This window comes from Maniola hyperantus, chromosome 6 (genome assembly GCF_902806685.2).
Source record: "Maniola hyperantus chromosome 6, iAphHyp1.2, whole genome shotgun sequence".
NCBI classification, from domain to species: domain Eukaryota; kingdom Metazoa; phylum Arthropoda; class Insecta; order Lepidoptera; family Nymphalidae; genus Maniola; species Maniola hyperantus.
Window position 1 is genome coordinate 7,948,656 of NC_048541.1, and position 17,309 is coordinate 7,965,964.

General features: G+C 38.2%; 2 protein-coding genes across 9 annotated transcripts; one reads left to right on the forward strand and one right to left on the reverse strand.

Moving 5' to 3' along the window:
* Positions 1-797: 797 nt before the first annotated feature.
* LOC117983355 (muscle LIM protein 1-like) lies at positions 798-16,216 on the reverse strand. 8 transcript variants are annotated; one of them, XM_034969878.2, is made up of 11 exons: positions 16,058-16,216; positions 15,207-15,340; positions 11,276-11,441; positions 10,148-10,274; positions 9,136-9,232; positions 8,809-8,893; positions 6,761-7,057; positions 6,025-6,157; positions 5,052-5,239; positions 3,842-3,995; positions 798-1,688 (listed from the first exon to the last, which is right to left on the reverse strand). In XM_034969878.2, exons 2-11 carry the CDS (start codon positions 15,319-15,321, stop codon positions 1,566-1,568), a joined length of 1,485 nt encoding a protein of 494 aa, XP_034825769.1. In that variant the 5' UTR covers positions 15,322-15,340; positions 16,058-16,216; the 3' UTR covers positions 798-1,565. The 8 variants fall into 8 exon arrangements, 6 of the variants coding, with proteins under 6 accessions (XP_034825769.1, XP_034825770.1, XP_034825773.1 ...); XM_034969879.2 differs by lacking the exon at positions 9,136-9,232 and adding an exon at positions 9,376-9,472; XR_011236891.1 differs by lacking the exons at positions 798-1,688; positions 3,842-3,995; positions 5,052-5,239; positions 6,025-6,157; positions 8,809-8,893 and adding an exon at positions 9,376-9,472 and having other exon boundaries at positions 6,923-7,057.
* LOC117983362 (selenoprotein F) lies at positions 2,581-3,509 on the forward strand. The gene has a single exon (XM_034969894.2). It carries the CDS (start codon positions 2,704-2,706, stop codon positions 3,211-3,213), a length of 510 nt encoding a protein of 169 aa, XP_034825785.1. The 5' UTR covers positions 2,581-2,703; the 3' UTR covers positions 3,214-3,509.
* Positions 16,217-17,309: the final 1,093 nt, after the last annotated feature.

Genomic DNA, 17,309 nt, shown 5'->3' on the forward strand with positions numbered 1-17,309 from the left:
AAAGCCGTTAGGTATAAAATATATTATCTTTACTATACTCTATTTTGTACTATTAAGTCGTCTTGTAACCGCGTGTTTTTACAGTGCACAGTGTAAAATCGTAATAAATTGAAAAGTCTACTACAATTTTATTGTGTTGTCTTGGCGCCTATGGCTGTAGAAATACCCTTGCCTATAGCTCAGACTAATTTGCACCTCAGCTTTATAGTGCCGCCAAATGTTTGCGACAAACAGCAAGCGTGTGGACGGATGGGTGTTTGCGTATGCTTGCCAACGCTTTGGTGCGTTCTAAATTCCGATTTTCAAGCAAACATCAGTGGTGTTGGCCATTGCTTGCTATTACATGTTGTTTGCCACAAGCATCTGGCGGCACCATTAAATGCTTACTTGTTGTAGGTACTACTACTGCTGTTGACTAACTTGTTGGATAAATATCCGACGGCCTCCCTGGCGCAGTGGTAAGCACTGTAGTCTTATTAGTGTAAGATCCCGGGTTCGATTCCTGGCAGGAGTTTGGAATTTTATAATTTTTAAATTTATGTCTGTTCTGGTGGGTGGCTTTAGTCATGGCTAGTTACCACACTACCGGCAAAGCCGTGCAGCCAAGCGATTTAGCGTTCCGGTACGATGCGGTGTAGAATCCAAAGGGGCATGGGGTTAACCAACCGATTTTTGCGAAATTTAGTACAGAGTTTAGTACATAAGTACTATTTAATCATTCGGAATATCAGCACATACGGGATTTAGTAAACCTAAATCCACGCGATAACATCAAGGGGTATTTGAATAAAAGAATATTTTATTGCATATTTATTTATTAAAAAGTGAGAAAGATTGGTTCGCAATACCATGCAATAAGCTGCTTTATATGAGATACTATTTTATATTATGCATAGTATTTTGCAAAAGCCTCCAAGCATTAAATCTAGCACAGCTGATTGCTGTTTTAAAATTATGAAATGACAAAAGTATGTACAAAATCATATATTAACATGTATGTATAATGATCGCTTCAGATCTTTTAAGACAAGACCTGGTCGGTCGAAACGATTGCAATACGCAATCTTTGCCGTGTTTACAGGATAGTTTTACCTTCATATCGAAAAAGTGATATGTTAAAGGTATAATCACAATGCCATTTTAGCTGTTTTTTTTTTGTTTTTTTATTTATTTATTTATTTAAATAAAGTATTTAAATACCTTACATACTTATTAATAACTATTAAGTCTATGCATCTTACAACATACTCTACAATATTTTATGACGAATTTATAAACTAAAGGCCCAGACACATTCATCACAGTTTGTACATATTATGAAAGGAATGTAACCTTAATTTATATTTTCTACTCATAAAATATTCGCCTTATGAAATTATTGTAATCTCGTACCAAGTCTCATTTTGGTAATATCTATCAACCAATATTAAAACCAGTTTAATAAATGGTATGATCCACTGGAAGGTAGCAATATTATGCAATAGATTAAATTCCTTTCATGCTACCACCACGCATGCTCTGCTTGATATTATTATATTATATCCTATGAAGTCCAGCTTCATAATCTATGCCATGGTCAATGTGCCTGCGCCCAGTCCAAAGCCTACGCCTTTGGGGCCGAAGTTTCGACCGTAGCATCCACGACAGTAAATTTCACCATTGGGCCCATCATTTAGATTTGTGGAATCCTGGAACAAGGAAAATAATATTTATATTCAAACCTAGTAGGTATTAACTAGTTTGCCTTAAAAATAAAGGGGATATTTACAGTGATAGATTTGATTAAACAGTGGACAAAAGTTTATTTCAGGCATCAGGTTAACAGTCAACACGCGCATTTCTAAAGTTTGTCCTAAATTTACCCACTATCTTATAAAAATCATTCTAACCAACAAAAAGACAACTGAGAACCCATTTCTTGTCTGCGCACCTGACCATAGAGCATAGACGATTAGAACTGTCAAAGTCAACCCACAAATGTAAATGTCAATATTCTACCTGTGCTGCCAGATAGCTACATAATATTAAGTTACATTTTTGTAACTTTTGACCCTCTCGCGTAATTGTTTTTGGGGTAATTTTACCTTTTAAAAATATTGAGATATTTAGTTGAGTGGTATTATAAGACAAAGTTTTTTGTTAAAACAAAAATGTGCGCCACACCACACTTCACTTGCATATACTTAGGTACTATATATCTGTGGATACTATAAATTTTATTATTGGTCTGTATTGTAAAATATCAAGAAAATGCTATAATCTGTACTAGTCAGATCACCACTCACCCTGTCTACCGTAACTATTCGCTCAAAACGTGGGTAGATTTATACGTCGGTAACTACGTATTTTTTGCACTGAGTCATTAAATAACCGTAAGAACTGACTGGGTTATCTCAAACCTGGTGCCTTTCCCTGTCACTAATGTAATAAAAAAATGAAATTAAAAATATTCTGACTTTTTCTCCGTAGGAGCCTGTTTTTTTAATAACCTTTTTCATTAAAAAAAATTCTACTAAGACTCGAAATGTAACTTTCAACTTAAGATCATGGCAAGACTAGGTAGGTATATATAACTCCATGTCAACTGACAAGAGTACTTTTATAGGTTATGTTTATCGATTTGTACGTGTTTGTACCTATTTGTATGTCAGTTGTTTAGTCAGCAATTTTATTTAAATTTTTCATAAAAAATATCAGGAAATAATGAATATGTACATAAAAATTCCGCTATTAATTTTTATTTTTACGATATTCCTATTAAAAAACTGTTCAAGTGAATTTACGACAGAAGACTGTGCTTCCCTAGGCTTCATCAAAGCCAACCTCCTCTGTTCTTCGTGCGATCAATTGAAGGATTTTACTCTAGATCAGCTAGTGGAGCATTGCAAGCAATGTTGTCATAATGACGACTCAGCGCCAAAGGACAAGAAGTACGCCAGAGCAATCCTAGAAGTCTGCACATGTAAATTTCCAGCATATCCACAAATACAAGCGTTTGTGAAAAGCGACAGGCCGGCCAAGTTCCCCAACTTACAAATCAAATATCTGCGTGGATTAGATCCGATCATAAAGCTTCTGGACAAAGATGGTATTGTAAGAGAAACGGTGGCTATTGAAAAATGGAACACTGACTCAGTTGAAGAATTTCTTAACACACATCTCTTAAAAGAAGAAGATGATGACCGCGGGTTTTTAAAAACTAATCTCATATAGTTATTATAACTATTTCAGAGATTAATTTAATTGTATAATAATACAAAATTGTTAAAATAATTTCTCAGCATTGAATTTTAAAAATGATACAGACCTACCATTATTTAAAATTGTCTACCTATGTGTTTTAAAAACTACATAGGTAAGCTTTTATTATTCAAATCATTAATTTTACTGAACAATTAACTATTTATTTTAAGAATTGCTAGTGGAAACTTGGACATTTTGTGTAATAATTAGGAACTTTTATAAAAATCTGCAATATACCTACATAAATAATATGATTTTATTCTGAAGATTTGTTTTATTCATTAAAATTTATTGTAGCAATGCGAATGATTTTGAAATAATTAAGTAGTACCTTTTGATATAATAATTATAATTATTTATGTACTTAGTCAAAAATAAATATCTTGTTGCATTACGGATACTTCTAACACCATTATAAAAGATATATTTTGATCTCAGCTTCACCCACATAAAATCATAGTTATTCTGTTCCTACTAAGTCAATTTGCACAATATTTAAAATTGTCCTATCAAATTGGTGTTTAATGGTAACAAAGCCATAAAAAACCAATAAACAGTAATAAATTATAGTTAAATATGCATTGCTTAGGTAACTTACAAGAGATCTGTGGCAGTCTGCACATGCAAAGCACCGTTTGTGCCATAATCCATTCTTAGAATTCATCTGTTCAGCAGCATATACTGGGAAACCACATCGTTGGCAGCCCTTACCCTTGGCCGCCTTCTGTCCAGTGAACGGTAACTGCTCCATGCTGTGGAAAGGATTTTTGTAAGTAAAGTTGTGATCTTAAAAAATTACAAACCTAAAAGTTGACGGTAGGTAATGCTTTTCTACACAGTTTTCTCTTATGAAAGGATTCTAATATAATAAAGAAGCATAAGCAAGCATATAAAAGAAGAAACTGACTGACTAACATATAAATATTCAACATACAGCTCAAACTGCTGGGTCTAGAAATTGAGATTTTGCACATGTTTAGATTTTCTTTACCACCGAATTTTACAATTAATGATAGAATCATTTGTTTCTAAACGTGGCTTTACCCCGATATTTAAGGGGCCATAACGAAACTAATCTTTAGCTAAAATGTGATGGATAGATTTATTCACTGTAGTGCATCGAGAAAGTGATGGCTTAAAGCAATTCGGACGGGAAGAGTGCAAAAACCTAATTATATAGTTATACAAATAACTTAACCTGTATGAAATAACTATGAATGTGTTAACAAAAACATCATGACTTAGAAATTATAACTACCTACCTAAGTACCTACAAAAACATCGAACCCCCTACCGTTTCCGTATTAGGTATCTAGATATTTGTTGCAGTTTTCAGTTTTGTTTTGTATCTAAGTATCCAATTATTTACTAACGTAAATATTACCTATCATTCAAGTATCAAAGTTATTAATTTTCAAATTAGATATGTGCTTCCAAAAGTCGCAAAATTTTGAATAAGGGGCCTGTCTGCTGCCAACTTGACGTTAAACTTGATCGGATAGCCAGAGTAAAAACGCCACGTTGATCAGTGACCTTAGTACTATTATTTTGAGATGAGATCATCAACCGATAGACGTTTACTGCTGGACATAGGTCTCTTGTCACTTCCACACGCCACGGTCTTGCGCCGTTTGAATCCAGTGGCTCCCTGCGACTCGTCTGATGTCGTGCGTCCACCTAGTGGGGGGTCTTCCAACGTTGCGTCTTCCGGTGTGAGGTCGCCATTCCAACACCTTGCGATCCCAACGTCTATCGTTTTTATGAATGAGATGAGATTACTGTAGAGTGTAGCTGTACATAATACTTACTATGTGATAGCTGGCTCGCTGTCGGTGGAGACTAGCGTAGGTGCGTGTCCGTAGCCGAAGCCTCTGGGACCGAAGAGCTTAGCGTAACACGCGCGGCAATGGATTTCCTTGTCGGGGCCGTCGCACGCTAGCATCGAGTCCAAGGGGCGGTGGCATTCGGCACAGTTGAAGCACTTCTTGTGCCACATCTACAAATAAAAAAGAAATAAAAGTTCAAGTGGGAGTTGGAATCGCACAGGAAGGGTACCGTATAATGGCGGCCATTGTGAAATTTTTAGTATTTGTTGTTACCTATACTTTAGTAGCAATAGAAATACACGTGTGAAAATTTTAAATCTACCTATTACGGTTCACGAGATACAGCCTGCTAACAGACAAACGGACGGACAGCGGAGTCTTAGTAATAGCGGGGTCCCGTTGGCACCCTTCGGGTACGGAACCCTAAAAAGAATGTTGCATAGTAAGAATTGTATTACCTATAAAAATAAATTCTTCTGTTCCTTAAATGCATGGATCATTTTTCTAGTAGGTTTAACAACACTGCGCTTTCAAATTGTGTAAACGCATACGCTAACTAGGTACCAGGCGGATGCCTGCAGCCTGTGCGTTTTGCATATGCCTCATACTCGCTGGCAATAGCACATACAGTTTGGTGGCAGTTTAGAATGAGATTTCGGTCTTGTAGAGCGTTGTCTCTGCCACTCATTCATATGTGACGTTTTGTCAGTCTCAACCACAGAGACTATATGCTCTACGAAACCGAGGTTTACAAGGTCGATGTACCTAATGCCTGAGAGTTCTCCATAATGTTCTCAAAGGTGTGTCAAGTCTGCCAAATGCCAATTGGCCACTTGGCCACAGCCGCACTTGGCCAGCGTGATAGACTATGGTCAAAACCCTTCTCACTCTGAGAGGAGACCCGTGGTCTGTAGGTAGCCGGCTATGGGTTAATCATGATGATGACGATACTTACAGTTCCTTTGGCCAACTGTTGTTCCGCCGCAAACACCATTCCACCGCACCGTGGGCACCCCTGACCTTTGGGTGCCTTGATGCTGGTAGTGTCTGGGTTGTAGAATGGACGGTTGGCAGAAATCTCATCCTCGCTGAAAAACACAAACATTATTAAAATTTTCCGCACAGCTCAATCCATACTAATATTATAAATGCGAAAGTGTGTCTGTTCGTTTGTCTGCCTGTCTGTCTGCTAGCTTTTCACGACTCAACAGTTTAACAGATTTTGATGAAATTTAGTACAGAGTTAACTTACACCCCGGGGACATAGGCTACTTTTTATCCCGGATAATCAAAGAGTCCCCACGGGATTCTTTAAGGCCCACCCGTTCAACCGATTTAAATGAAGTTTGGTACAGAGGTAGCTTTGCATCCCGGAAATGGACATAGGCAACTTTTTGGAAATGAATGAGTTCCCATGGGAATTTTTAATCTAAAAGAACCTAAATCCACGCAGACGAAGCCGCGGGCATCATCTAGTAGATCGATAAAGATGGTAAGTATAGTCCGCGACAGGTTGAATTGACAGTCAGGGTATGAGGCGGGGGGAAAAAGGATTTTTGAAAATTCATCCCCAAGGGAGTTAAATAGGAGATAATGGGAAGCCCCATCAGGCACACAGCTATCACAGAGTTGGTACTTCTGGATAGACTGCAGGTAGTGTAGGTGTAAAATTGTTAGGTAATGGAACTTACGATAAACCGTCGGTCTGAAGGAACCCGGAGCCGCAAGCGAAGCCGTAACCGTGGGGACCCCATTTCTTTCCGTAGCAAGTTTTGCAGTAAACTTCACCATCAGGTCCGTCGCAGGCGAGTATAGAGTCCAAGGTCTTAGTGCAGTCGCGGCATTTAAAGCACTTGCGATGCCATTCACGACCCTTAGCTAGGACTTGCTCTGCAGCATACACAACGCCTCCGCAACGCGGGCAGCCTTTACCCGGTGGCGCCTGGATAGCGGCAGTATCGATCACCGTAGTCCTGGGTGCCTGGTCACTGTATAACGAAGAATGGGCAGTTGCTTACTTGTCAGGATCAAAATTTTTCTTAAATACGTAAAAATTAACCAGATAATCGTCTTTTAACATAGCCATGGTCATTGCATTACAGATTTTATCGTGTTGTAGGTATTTAAAGAGCATTGACATAATAAGTATGCCATATGGTAGATATAGAAATACGGTCACGGTTATCCTATTTAAGTATCGTGTCGCAAACAAAGTATCTCACGATTATGCAATTGTTGTAATGAAGGATTCATGCCTACGTAAACTAAAAATAAAGAAGATAAATGTGTAGAATCTCCATCGGATTAAATAACTAGGTATGTTGTAAGAGAGCGTGGCCAGTCTCGCCTGTATTAAAATTAGTTCGTTCGAGAACGGACACCGCGTTCTATTTTCACGTTGGCACATTGCCATTTCGTGTTTGTAATATAAGTTGTTTTTATGAAAGTGAAGTGATGGAAATAACCTAAACCTGTCTGTAACCTGAGATGATACGTGACACGTGGTAGGTATCCAAGTAGGTACCTTCACTTTACTTACTTTACTACTGGGGAGTAGATCAATAAATATTACCATTTCCACTAATTAAATAATAGGTAGATAAATGAAGACGTATACACAATATTATATAAAATATCTCAGTAATTAGAAAAAAAACCAGCTAAGTGCGAATCAGGTTCGCGCAATGAGGGTTCCGTACTACAGTGATGTAAGCCCTTTGTGTGATGTAAGCCTAATTTATAATGTAAGCCTAAATTCACGGTTTTCATATTTTTCCCCAAATGTCAGCTATAAGATCTACCTACCTGCCAAATTTCATGATTCTAGGTCAACGGGAAGTACCCTGTAGGTTTCTTGACAGACAGACAACAAAGTGATCCTAGGGTTCCGTTTTTCCTTTTGAGGTACGGAACCCTAACTAGTATAGGCAGGTACCTAATCGGTATTTTAAGTTAATTAAAATCAAGAACAGAATTATCAGGTAGGTAACAAAAGCGGTCTTTGCAAACAAAAAAATTAGATAGAAAGCCGATGTAAAGTTATCAGTCTAGGTTAATAATTGCAGTTAACATGCTAAACGTACCTAGACGTATCTTTTTTATTTTAAGAGTAGGAAAAATAATATCTACTGAGCTTTAGACAGCTTTGAAAAACAATATTATTAGTTTGATCTTGCAGATGATGATTAGTCTAAATAACCTATCAGGTAAACTAGGTCTGAACTATTACAACGCAGAAACTTCAAGTAAGTAGATATTGCGATTTGCGACTTCTAATTTGTTCAAAATTCTGTGAACTTCCTGAACAGAAATCCAAAAGGTCAACACCCATAGCTTTAGATTATGCACATAACCACGCTGGTCATTAGATAGAGTAGGTGCACAAAGTGAATACGTCTTGTAAGTTGGTAACAAACAGTTTTATGCTAGTGCATAGCAAAACCTCTAGGTATATTATTATCCTTTCATTGAGATTTAATTGAAATCAATTAGGTATACCTAATCTATTTTTAGGAGACATCACGTGAACAGAAATACCATAATATTGTAGGTATAAGATATCCCATTCTTCTAATAATGTTCTGTATTTTATTCAAGGTAGGTACCTACCATTCATAACCAAAAGCAAAGAAGCGTTAAAACCATAGTGATGCAAGAATTTGCTATTCAGGGCAAACAGTAGGTACTTATGCTCTCACCAAGAAAACCTGTATCTAATCAACTTTTAAGAATTTCTTACCCATTGGCGTAAGGATCACTCTGCAAAACTCCGGCTCCCTTGCCATAACCATATCCTTTAGGCCCAAACTTCTTTCCATAACATACTATAGAGAAAAAAAGACTTATTATTATCATAAACATACATGGACCGATCATGCTGTGCAAGAATATTAATAAGTACGAGTAGGTGGGATTTTATCTCAATCATACTTAGATAATGCTTTAGAGAACACAAGGTGGGTACAAAATTATGATCAAATCAACAAAGTTGGTAAGGATTTAATACTGTTACATGGTTAGTTTTCAGAGCAATCAGTTTTGCTAAAATTTACATAAAGGAACAAACCTTTGCAGTAAATGTCTTTGTCAGGGGCTTCGCAACAGTTGGTCGAGTCCAGCCGTTTTTCACACTCGCCGCATTTGAAACACTCCTTGTGCCACCCCTGGACATACATTCAACAATGAGGGTACATGGGGCCATCATGCAAGGGACTCAGGTACACGTGGTTATCACTGTGATACTTTGTGTTAACACCAAAACCGGTAAAGGATTTACTCGTGCGTTGGAATCTGGTTGTTTAAATACCTCGACAGTATATTTCTTTATCTGGTCCATCACAATGTATTATGGAATCAAGTTGTTTGTGGCAAGTAAAGCAATTGAAGCATCTCAAGTGATATTCCTACGATACAAAATTTTGCTGTTATGGTATGTTAGATATTATGCGATGTTACTCTTTTCTGTCATGGAGAGTAACTATAGTTATAGCGCAAAACTGAGTAAGCTCCTGCGGTAGTGAAGAGGTGCGGAAGGGAAGTTGACGAATCCCTAAACTTCCGCGTCACGTCATTACAGCCTCCCGCACCGCTCCCCTACCGCAGCAACCTTCTTAGTTATGCGTTATGCCTGTAGCTATGATGTCAGTTTATGCAGTAATCAATTACCTATTTATTATTTTAAGGTTTTGTAAAGCTGTTTAACAGTTCACCCCGAATGTATAAAAACTTGCCTAAGACTAACCTTGAATACTTGTAATATAATGAGGAGCTGGCGAACAAAACGGTGCAATTACACTTCTGATATTTTTTTTTCTTTTCTCCTTAAAAGTTTTTGGCCCACTGAATACAAACTTGCACTCTTTTTCAAGGAAAGCAGCATAAGACTGCGTTAAATTTGAGTTCAAAGTTCGTGATTTCAATTAAAATGGCACAATTTCAGTAAAGTTTTTACAGCTTTCATAAGTTTTTTGCTCTTCCTGTAAAAATTAATTTCGTGCAATTACACAAATCAATTTGTGCGCCATCTCCTTAATTTTATTACCATTAGTTTCAAAGAAGAAGGTACTGAAGAATCTTACCCGTCCGCGAGCCAACATCTGTTCAGCAGCGTATACATAGCCACCACAACGAGGACAACCTTGACCAGGCGGAGCCTTCGCTATCATACGTGGCTCCATACAGGCTCCATTCATGCGTACGGTGGTCCTGTACATATACACGCATTATCGACTGCTCACCAGACACCAGGTTGGTCGAGCGACAATGTAAGAAGAAATGTTAAAAGCCTATTGGGCGCCAGAGCTTTCCAGTACCCCTATTACTTATACAAACTCTGTCACACAGATAGTAGCGAAGCTAATAAGGCCGGCGGCGCACCTCCGCCGTAATGGGAGAAGGTAAGTGCTCCCTACCGCCCGCACCGTCCCGGCCCGTCAAGCCTCGCTACATACAACATGTCTTATCAGAGGGCGCTTTCCTTATCCCATCACATAAACTGGCTTCGATTAAGGCAAATACAAGCATTAGATAGTTAGTTTGGATCAGTGGCGGAGAAAGTTACGTAAAGTATGAAAGAGAGTCATTGTACACATGCGTATGTGGTGCGTTTCGAGCATTTGCGAGGCCGTGCATAGGCTTTTATAAATTGGGTTCTCACCGTTGCTCTGTTGTTTTCGGATCGCCCCGATCGAGAGGGAAGGTTATTCAAGGGAAGGAACGCGACGAGCCGGAGTGAGTCGTCGCCGGTACGGGTGGGACTCACCCTGGTCTCGACCGCGTTCCCATTCAACAATAACTCGGGAATGGTAGTCGACTCTTTTATTATATTTTTTATAAATTATTATATATAATTAGACCGATAAACAAAATAAATTAAGCCATAGCGAATAAATAATCCTAACTAAAGTAATTTAAAGTACAGCGGCGATCGCGTAGCACCGCCGTGGCCGAGATGCGTGTCGGCGTCCCGCTAGCTCTGCTGGGGCAGCTCGCGCTCAATTCCTGTTGCGACATAAACGGAGACTGGTCATGCAGTGTCGGGCAGCGTATAATGTACAGCCGATCGCGCACTTTCTGCTATGTGAGATTATGTACACGCGGTTAATGTTGTTACGTACGGCCCGAAGGCTGGTCGAATTATTGACCTTAGATAAGGAAAGACCCTCAGAGGCGCGGGCGGCGGGAGTTTATATATAATCGGTACTCACTGGCCATCAGCCTTTAGGTGGTCGCCGGCATCCATGGATAGGCAGCCAGCACCTCCACCGAAGCCATAGCCTTTTGGTCCGAATTTACGTGCGTGACACATTTTGCAGAAAAGTTCACCTTCGTGTTCTGTGCAGTTAGTGGAATCCAGCAATTTCTGGCACAGACCTGTGTACAAATCATACAATTACCGTGAATTTATGGTTAACTTTTGAAACTATTTCTGCTAGATATAAGAGCACTTTTCAGCAGAGAATTGTAGGTATATAATTACCAAACTATACAAGTTTAGTAATACAATAGGTTTGAAAGACGTGTAGATACCTACAGAGATAGATATTATTTGACTACTTTATCCAATTAACTAAGCCTGCTTACAAGAAGAAACGTGACTTTTGTTTTTCACCCTATAAGACTATCACCTAAACATCCCAGTAGTTTTAGGTAGAGAGCCGGTATTAGGAATATCTGCCCTCATCTGTTATTTTAATTGTAATAGATAATTATGGTAGATAATGTGTAGATTGATACATCGCACATAGGTTGCCTAGCTAAATCACGTGCCAATGATGTTAAAAAAACTTGCCAGGTATAAAGACGTAAGCGTTATTAATATACTTAACCTCATATATCGAATTAAAATAACCTATATTATTTCCAATCCAACCGTATTAGGTTGCCTTATCAAAAAGTTTTTTAAATCCATACCTAGTTGCCTAGATTCAAGATGTAACTTTTTTATTTTTGCTTTTCTATTAATCTGTTTCTAATTATTTATTTATTTATTATATTTATACTAGCTAATGCTCGCGACTTCGTCCGCGTGGACTACACAAATTTCAAACCCCTATTTCACCCCCTTAGGGGTTGAATTTTCAAAAATCCTTTCTTAGCGGATGCCTACGTCATAATAGCTATCTGAATGCCAAATTTCAGCCCGATCCGTCCAGTAGTTTGAGCTGTGCGTTGATAGATCAGTCAGTCAGTCAGTCAGTCTGTCAATCAGTCAGTCACCTTTTCATTTTATATATTAAGATTAAATTAGCAATTTAAAATTTCGACTCTATTTAAAATTTAACTATTTTTAAATATCTTTGGCATAGGTACCTAATTTTATTTTATTTGCATATTCCCGCATGTCCTTATTTTATCGAACTGAAACTATAGTGCTGGTTGTGTCTGATGCCCAAGAACTATTTTTTTTACTTTTGCACAAGTTTTGAAAAGATACCACATATTATGTTCTTCCATCCCTCCTGAAATTAGCAAAAATCGCTTCAAAAGCTAAATAGCTTTTATAGGCGTTTTCGCAAATTTAAATTAACTTTTCAGTCCCATTTTTAGGGTTCCGTACCTCAAAAGGAAAAAAGGAACAATTATAGGATCACTTCTTTGTCTGTCTGTCTGTCGGTCTGTCAAGAAACCTATAGGGTACTTCCTGTTGACCTAGAATCGTGAAATTTGGCAGGTAGGTAATTTGTGTCTTATAGCACACGTAAGGGGAAAAATCCGAAAACCGTGAATTTGTGGTTACATCACACGAAAAAAATATGGTGATGAACAAATAATTAGTATTAGTAACTTTCAAAGTAAGATTATTATACGCAGTGGGGTATCACATGAAAGTCCTTTACCTGTACCTACCTACATTCTAAAACAGATTTTTGATTATTTTTATGCATTATAGTTTTTGAAGAAGAATTTAGTGCGGGAGTCTGACTCGCACTTGGCCGGTTTTTTTCTCATGAAACTTATGTTTAACGTCAAACGTTTTATAAAAAAACTCACTACTTACCAACTTTATTTGAATTTCATTCAAAAGTCTAAAACTGTAGGTATACCTAAACAATGTGCATGCTAGTTGAGAAGTTAGAACTTTAGGTTTTTGTCATCAGTTTTGCCAAAACTTGTGCAAGCTATGTTTCATCTATCACTATTAACGCAATCTGAATCCATTGCGGAGCGATATCTTCTCTAAGCCCTGGGTCGTCATCAAGTTAGAGTCAGGTCCTCAGAAAAATATAGCATAAGTAAAAACTTAGGTACGATTTTCCCAGACCGGGATGCCAGAGATCTCCACGACCAACATGCACACGTGTAAAGTACCCAGCGTCGCTGTATGGTGGACTGATCAAAAAGATGTAACAGTAAAGTGAAATGCGCTGGGGCACAATCCTGCGCAAATACAAACGGAAATATGAAGAAAACCTAACACTATATGGAAGTGCTTCAGCACGTCATGTGGTCGGGTTCTGCCTGCAGGTAAATCCCAATCAAGCTTATTGTGATAAATCAAAAGGAATTTGCTGTATACTTAGTAGGTACCTACTAAGTATCTTCTAAGATAAATCTACTATTAAGTTGGTACGATATCTCCCTCGTCTATTTGAATTTTAGCCTGTATAAAAACTTTCGACAGTATTAATTGATTGTGGTTCATCCATCATTAGGTACCTATAGTCAATTTAAAACCTAGTTATGCAATTAAATTTTCCGGGTTTCCTCCAAATACACAATCTTGAAAAATTACAACTAAAACACAATGGCATACTACAGTGCGAGTCAGAACCGCGCGGTTCTGACTCGCACTGACTGACCGAGGCTTCCGTACTACAGTCGAATTTCTTCGATATTTTGCACGATAAATCAAAAGCCAATGCATAAAAATAAATAAAAATCTGGTTTTGAATATACAGGTAAAGAAAGCCCTTTCATATGATACCCCAGTTTGTCATATTAATCTTACTTTGAAAGTTGAAAATACTAATTATTTGTACATGAACACATTTTAATATATTTTTGGTGACGTAACCACAAATTCACGGTTTTCGAATTATTTCCTTAACGTGAGCTATAAGACCCTAGCTACCTGGCAAATTTCATGATTCTAGGTCAACGGGAAGTATCCTATAGGTTTCTTGACAGACACGACAGACAGACAGACAACAAAGTGATCCTATAAGGGTTCCTTTTTACCGGCAAAGCCGTGCCGCCAAGCGATTTAGCGTTCCGGTACGATGCCGTGTAGAAACCAAAGGTGTATGGACTTAATAAAAACTGCCATACTCCTTCCAGGTTAGCCCGCTCCCACCTTAGACTGCATCGTCACTTACCATCAGGTGAGATTGCAGTCAAGGGCTAACTTGTATCTGAATAAAAAAATACATTTTTTACTTTTCAGGTACGGAACCCTAAAAATCACTAAAATATTGTTATTCCGTATTATAGGGTATAGGTACCGTAGATACACATACATAAAATAATGCAGAAATACTAGATCGGTACTTTATTAATTTGTCATCTAGGTAACTCTTTAGTATGGATATTGTAAAACTTTTAGATAAGTAGGTATGTTTTGCAAAAGATTATTTTCTATAATTATTCTAAGATGTCAAATTCAAATCACGTGAGATAAGTCATACATGCTGATGACTTGTTATGAAAAAGTTGTTTTTTTGATTATGAAAATGTGAAACTGTTGTCAGAGTAGTAAAATATGGTGCTGAAATATGGTACTCGGCAGTGTCATAGTTGAAGACAGTTACTAGATTGCTTGGAACAAAATTTTGAAAATGCACTCACTAGTGACGTTACACTGGCAGGCTATAGAACCATATTATATTATGTTAAACTGAAGGAAAGAAGTATTTTTCATCTTGTAAAGTTGTAAAAGATTGTACCGGTTGCTAATTCACAGTTGATATCCATATGTATGAATAGGTACAGAATATATATTATGTAGGTATGTATGATAAATCCGTACGGGGCCTGCGTGGTAGACTATGGCCTAAACTGTTCTCGTTCTGAGAGGAGACACGTGCTCAGTAGTTAGCCGGCGATGGGTTGATGGGTGTAGGTTTTCTCTCGAAAATCGCCACTAAGGAAGGAATTTCGCAAATACGAGCGATGCCGCTTTATAGGGTACCTACTTACCACATTTAAAGCACATCTTGTGCCATTTGAGTCCACCGGCGACTCTTTCTTCTGCCGCGTATACGGACTTGCCGCACTTCGGACACTTAGGGTTGTCTGCGGGTTTGAAAGGCATTGTGCTTGCTTAACTTATCCTGGAAAAGAAATTTTTATATTTGAACAAAAATATCACAAGTTGTATCCGAATAATTCCTATAAAGCCTGGCTTGGCAATGAGCCACAGCACGCCTCTCACACCCTCCTAAGGTTGACTGGCAGATAATGCTTTTAGGATTAAGCGGAGCATAAAGTCCGCCTTATGTTTGGTTGTGCATAAAATAACGAAAAATGCTATTGCAACCAACGGTTTGGGTCAATGAAGTTACAACATTTACAATATGTATGAACTTTTAATTTTTTTATCCTTGTCACTGTGCGTTTCTCTTTCACAAACTTTTTACTTTACACGTTACGTCACTGTTTCAGCAATACACAACTTCAGTGCCAGAATAAAACATCATTGAATCATTGGCAAAATTTATTGTGATTGGCCAAAATCCAAGTCGACTGCATCACATTAAAACTGTCACTTAAACACATGCACCGAATGAAGATATTACATGTATATAAGCTTTATAAGGGCTGATTCCAACTACCATAGACTTTCATGTAAAGAACGCGCGGAACTTTAGGCGGGCGGCAACGCGTGGGTAGTGCTACGGCACTCCTAATTTGGGGCGTCCAGGTAAAGTTACGCCACTGGAGCGGTAATGCAACGCTATAAATAGACCGCATAAGGAAGAAGCCGTAAAATCACTCGCGATTAGGTTAGGTTTTGTAAGAATGCAATGTCACTTTCACCAGTCACGGACCTGTTCGTCGTGTCGCTACGAGAGTGGAACTCCCGATTCGCGTATACAGTGCAGGGCTGATGCCTAGACTGCGGTGCGCGGAGGTCGAATGATGCGCGAGGGCAACCGGCCACCGTAGTCTATGCCGAGTTGCACACGGCCCCAGTGGAGGGGCGTCCGCGCCGCCCTCTCCTGGCCGCCTTCACCCTCCACACTGCCTCTCTCCATCACCCAACAGACCACCAGAACCCATCATCATCAGTTGGATCTAAAGCAGCGGAGCTGTTTATATCAGACTAGCTCTAGTCTAAAGACTTAGTTCAACTTTTATGTTCTTCTCATGAAAACTTTGAATACATCATAACAAACGGGCGTGAAGGTCTTTAAAATGTAAACATTGTGTTCGTCAATAGGTACATGTCCGGATATTTGAATAACAAAATATTACCGTCTACTAGAGATCACGCTCGCGGCGTCGTCCGCATAGTTTTAGTATTTTGAAAATCCTGTGGGAACTCTTTGATTTTCCGGGATAAAAAGTAGCCCAAGTCAATTTCCGGGACGTAAGGTCTGTGCCAAATCTATACCGCCTAATTTATACTAATATTGTAAACGGGTAAAGTTTGTAAGTATGTTTGTAGGATGTATTCTCTGGAACTACTCGACCGATTTTGATTATTTTTTTGACCAATTTGAGAAGCTACATTATTCCTGAGTGTATTTTATTTTCGAAAACCAGGGATGCCTACGAAAATTGTGATAAGCTACCCGTGCGAAGCCGGGGCGGGTCGCTAGTTTCATATAAAGTGGTTAAACAAATGGGCCTTTAATAATCTCTTGCGAACTCTTTGATTATTGGGGATAAAAAGTAGCTTATGTCCGTCACCGGAATGTAAGCTAACCGCCTATCTGTACCGAATTTCATCAAAATCGGTCAAAATGTTGGGCCGTCAAAAGCTAGCACACAGACACATTTTCGCATTTATAATAAGTATTAGCCAATACTTACGGTTTTTGTACTCTAGAGGTATTTATATTTAGATTAATTTAAAACTTTAAAACACCGGTGAATTAAAATTGCGACATACATACCTATAATTTATGAATAATAAAGTCACACTTTATTTTTCAGTGTTCTTTTTTACTTGAGGTGTTCTTACTTAATTACTGAAATCTGTGATAGCATATTTGGTTTAGTTATTAAGTATACGGGTTTGTTACAAATTTATGTGCATCAATACTAATAAATAATAATAAAAAAAATTGTGCGGGA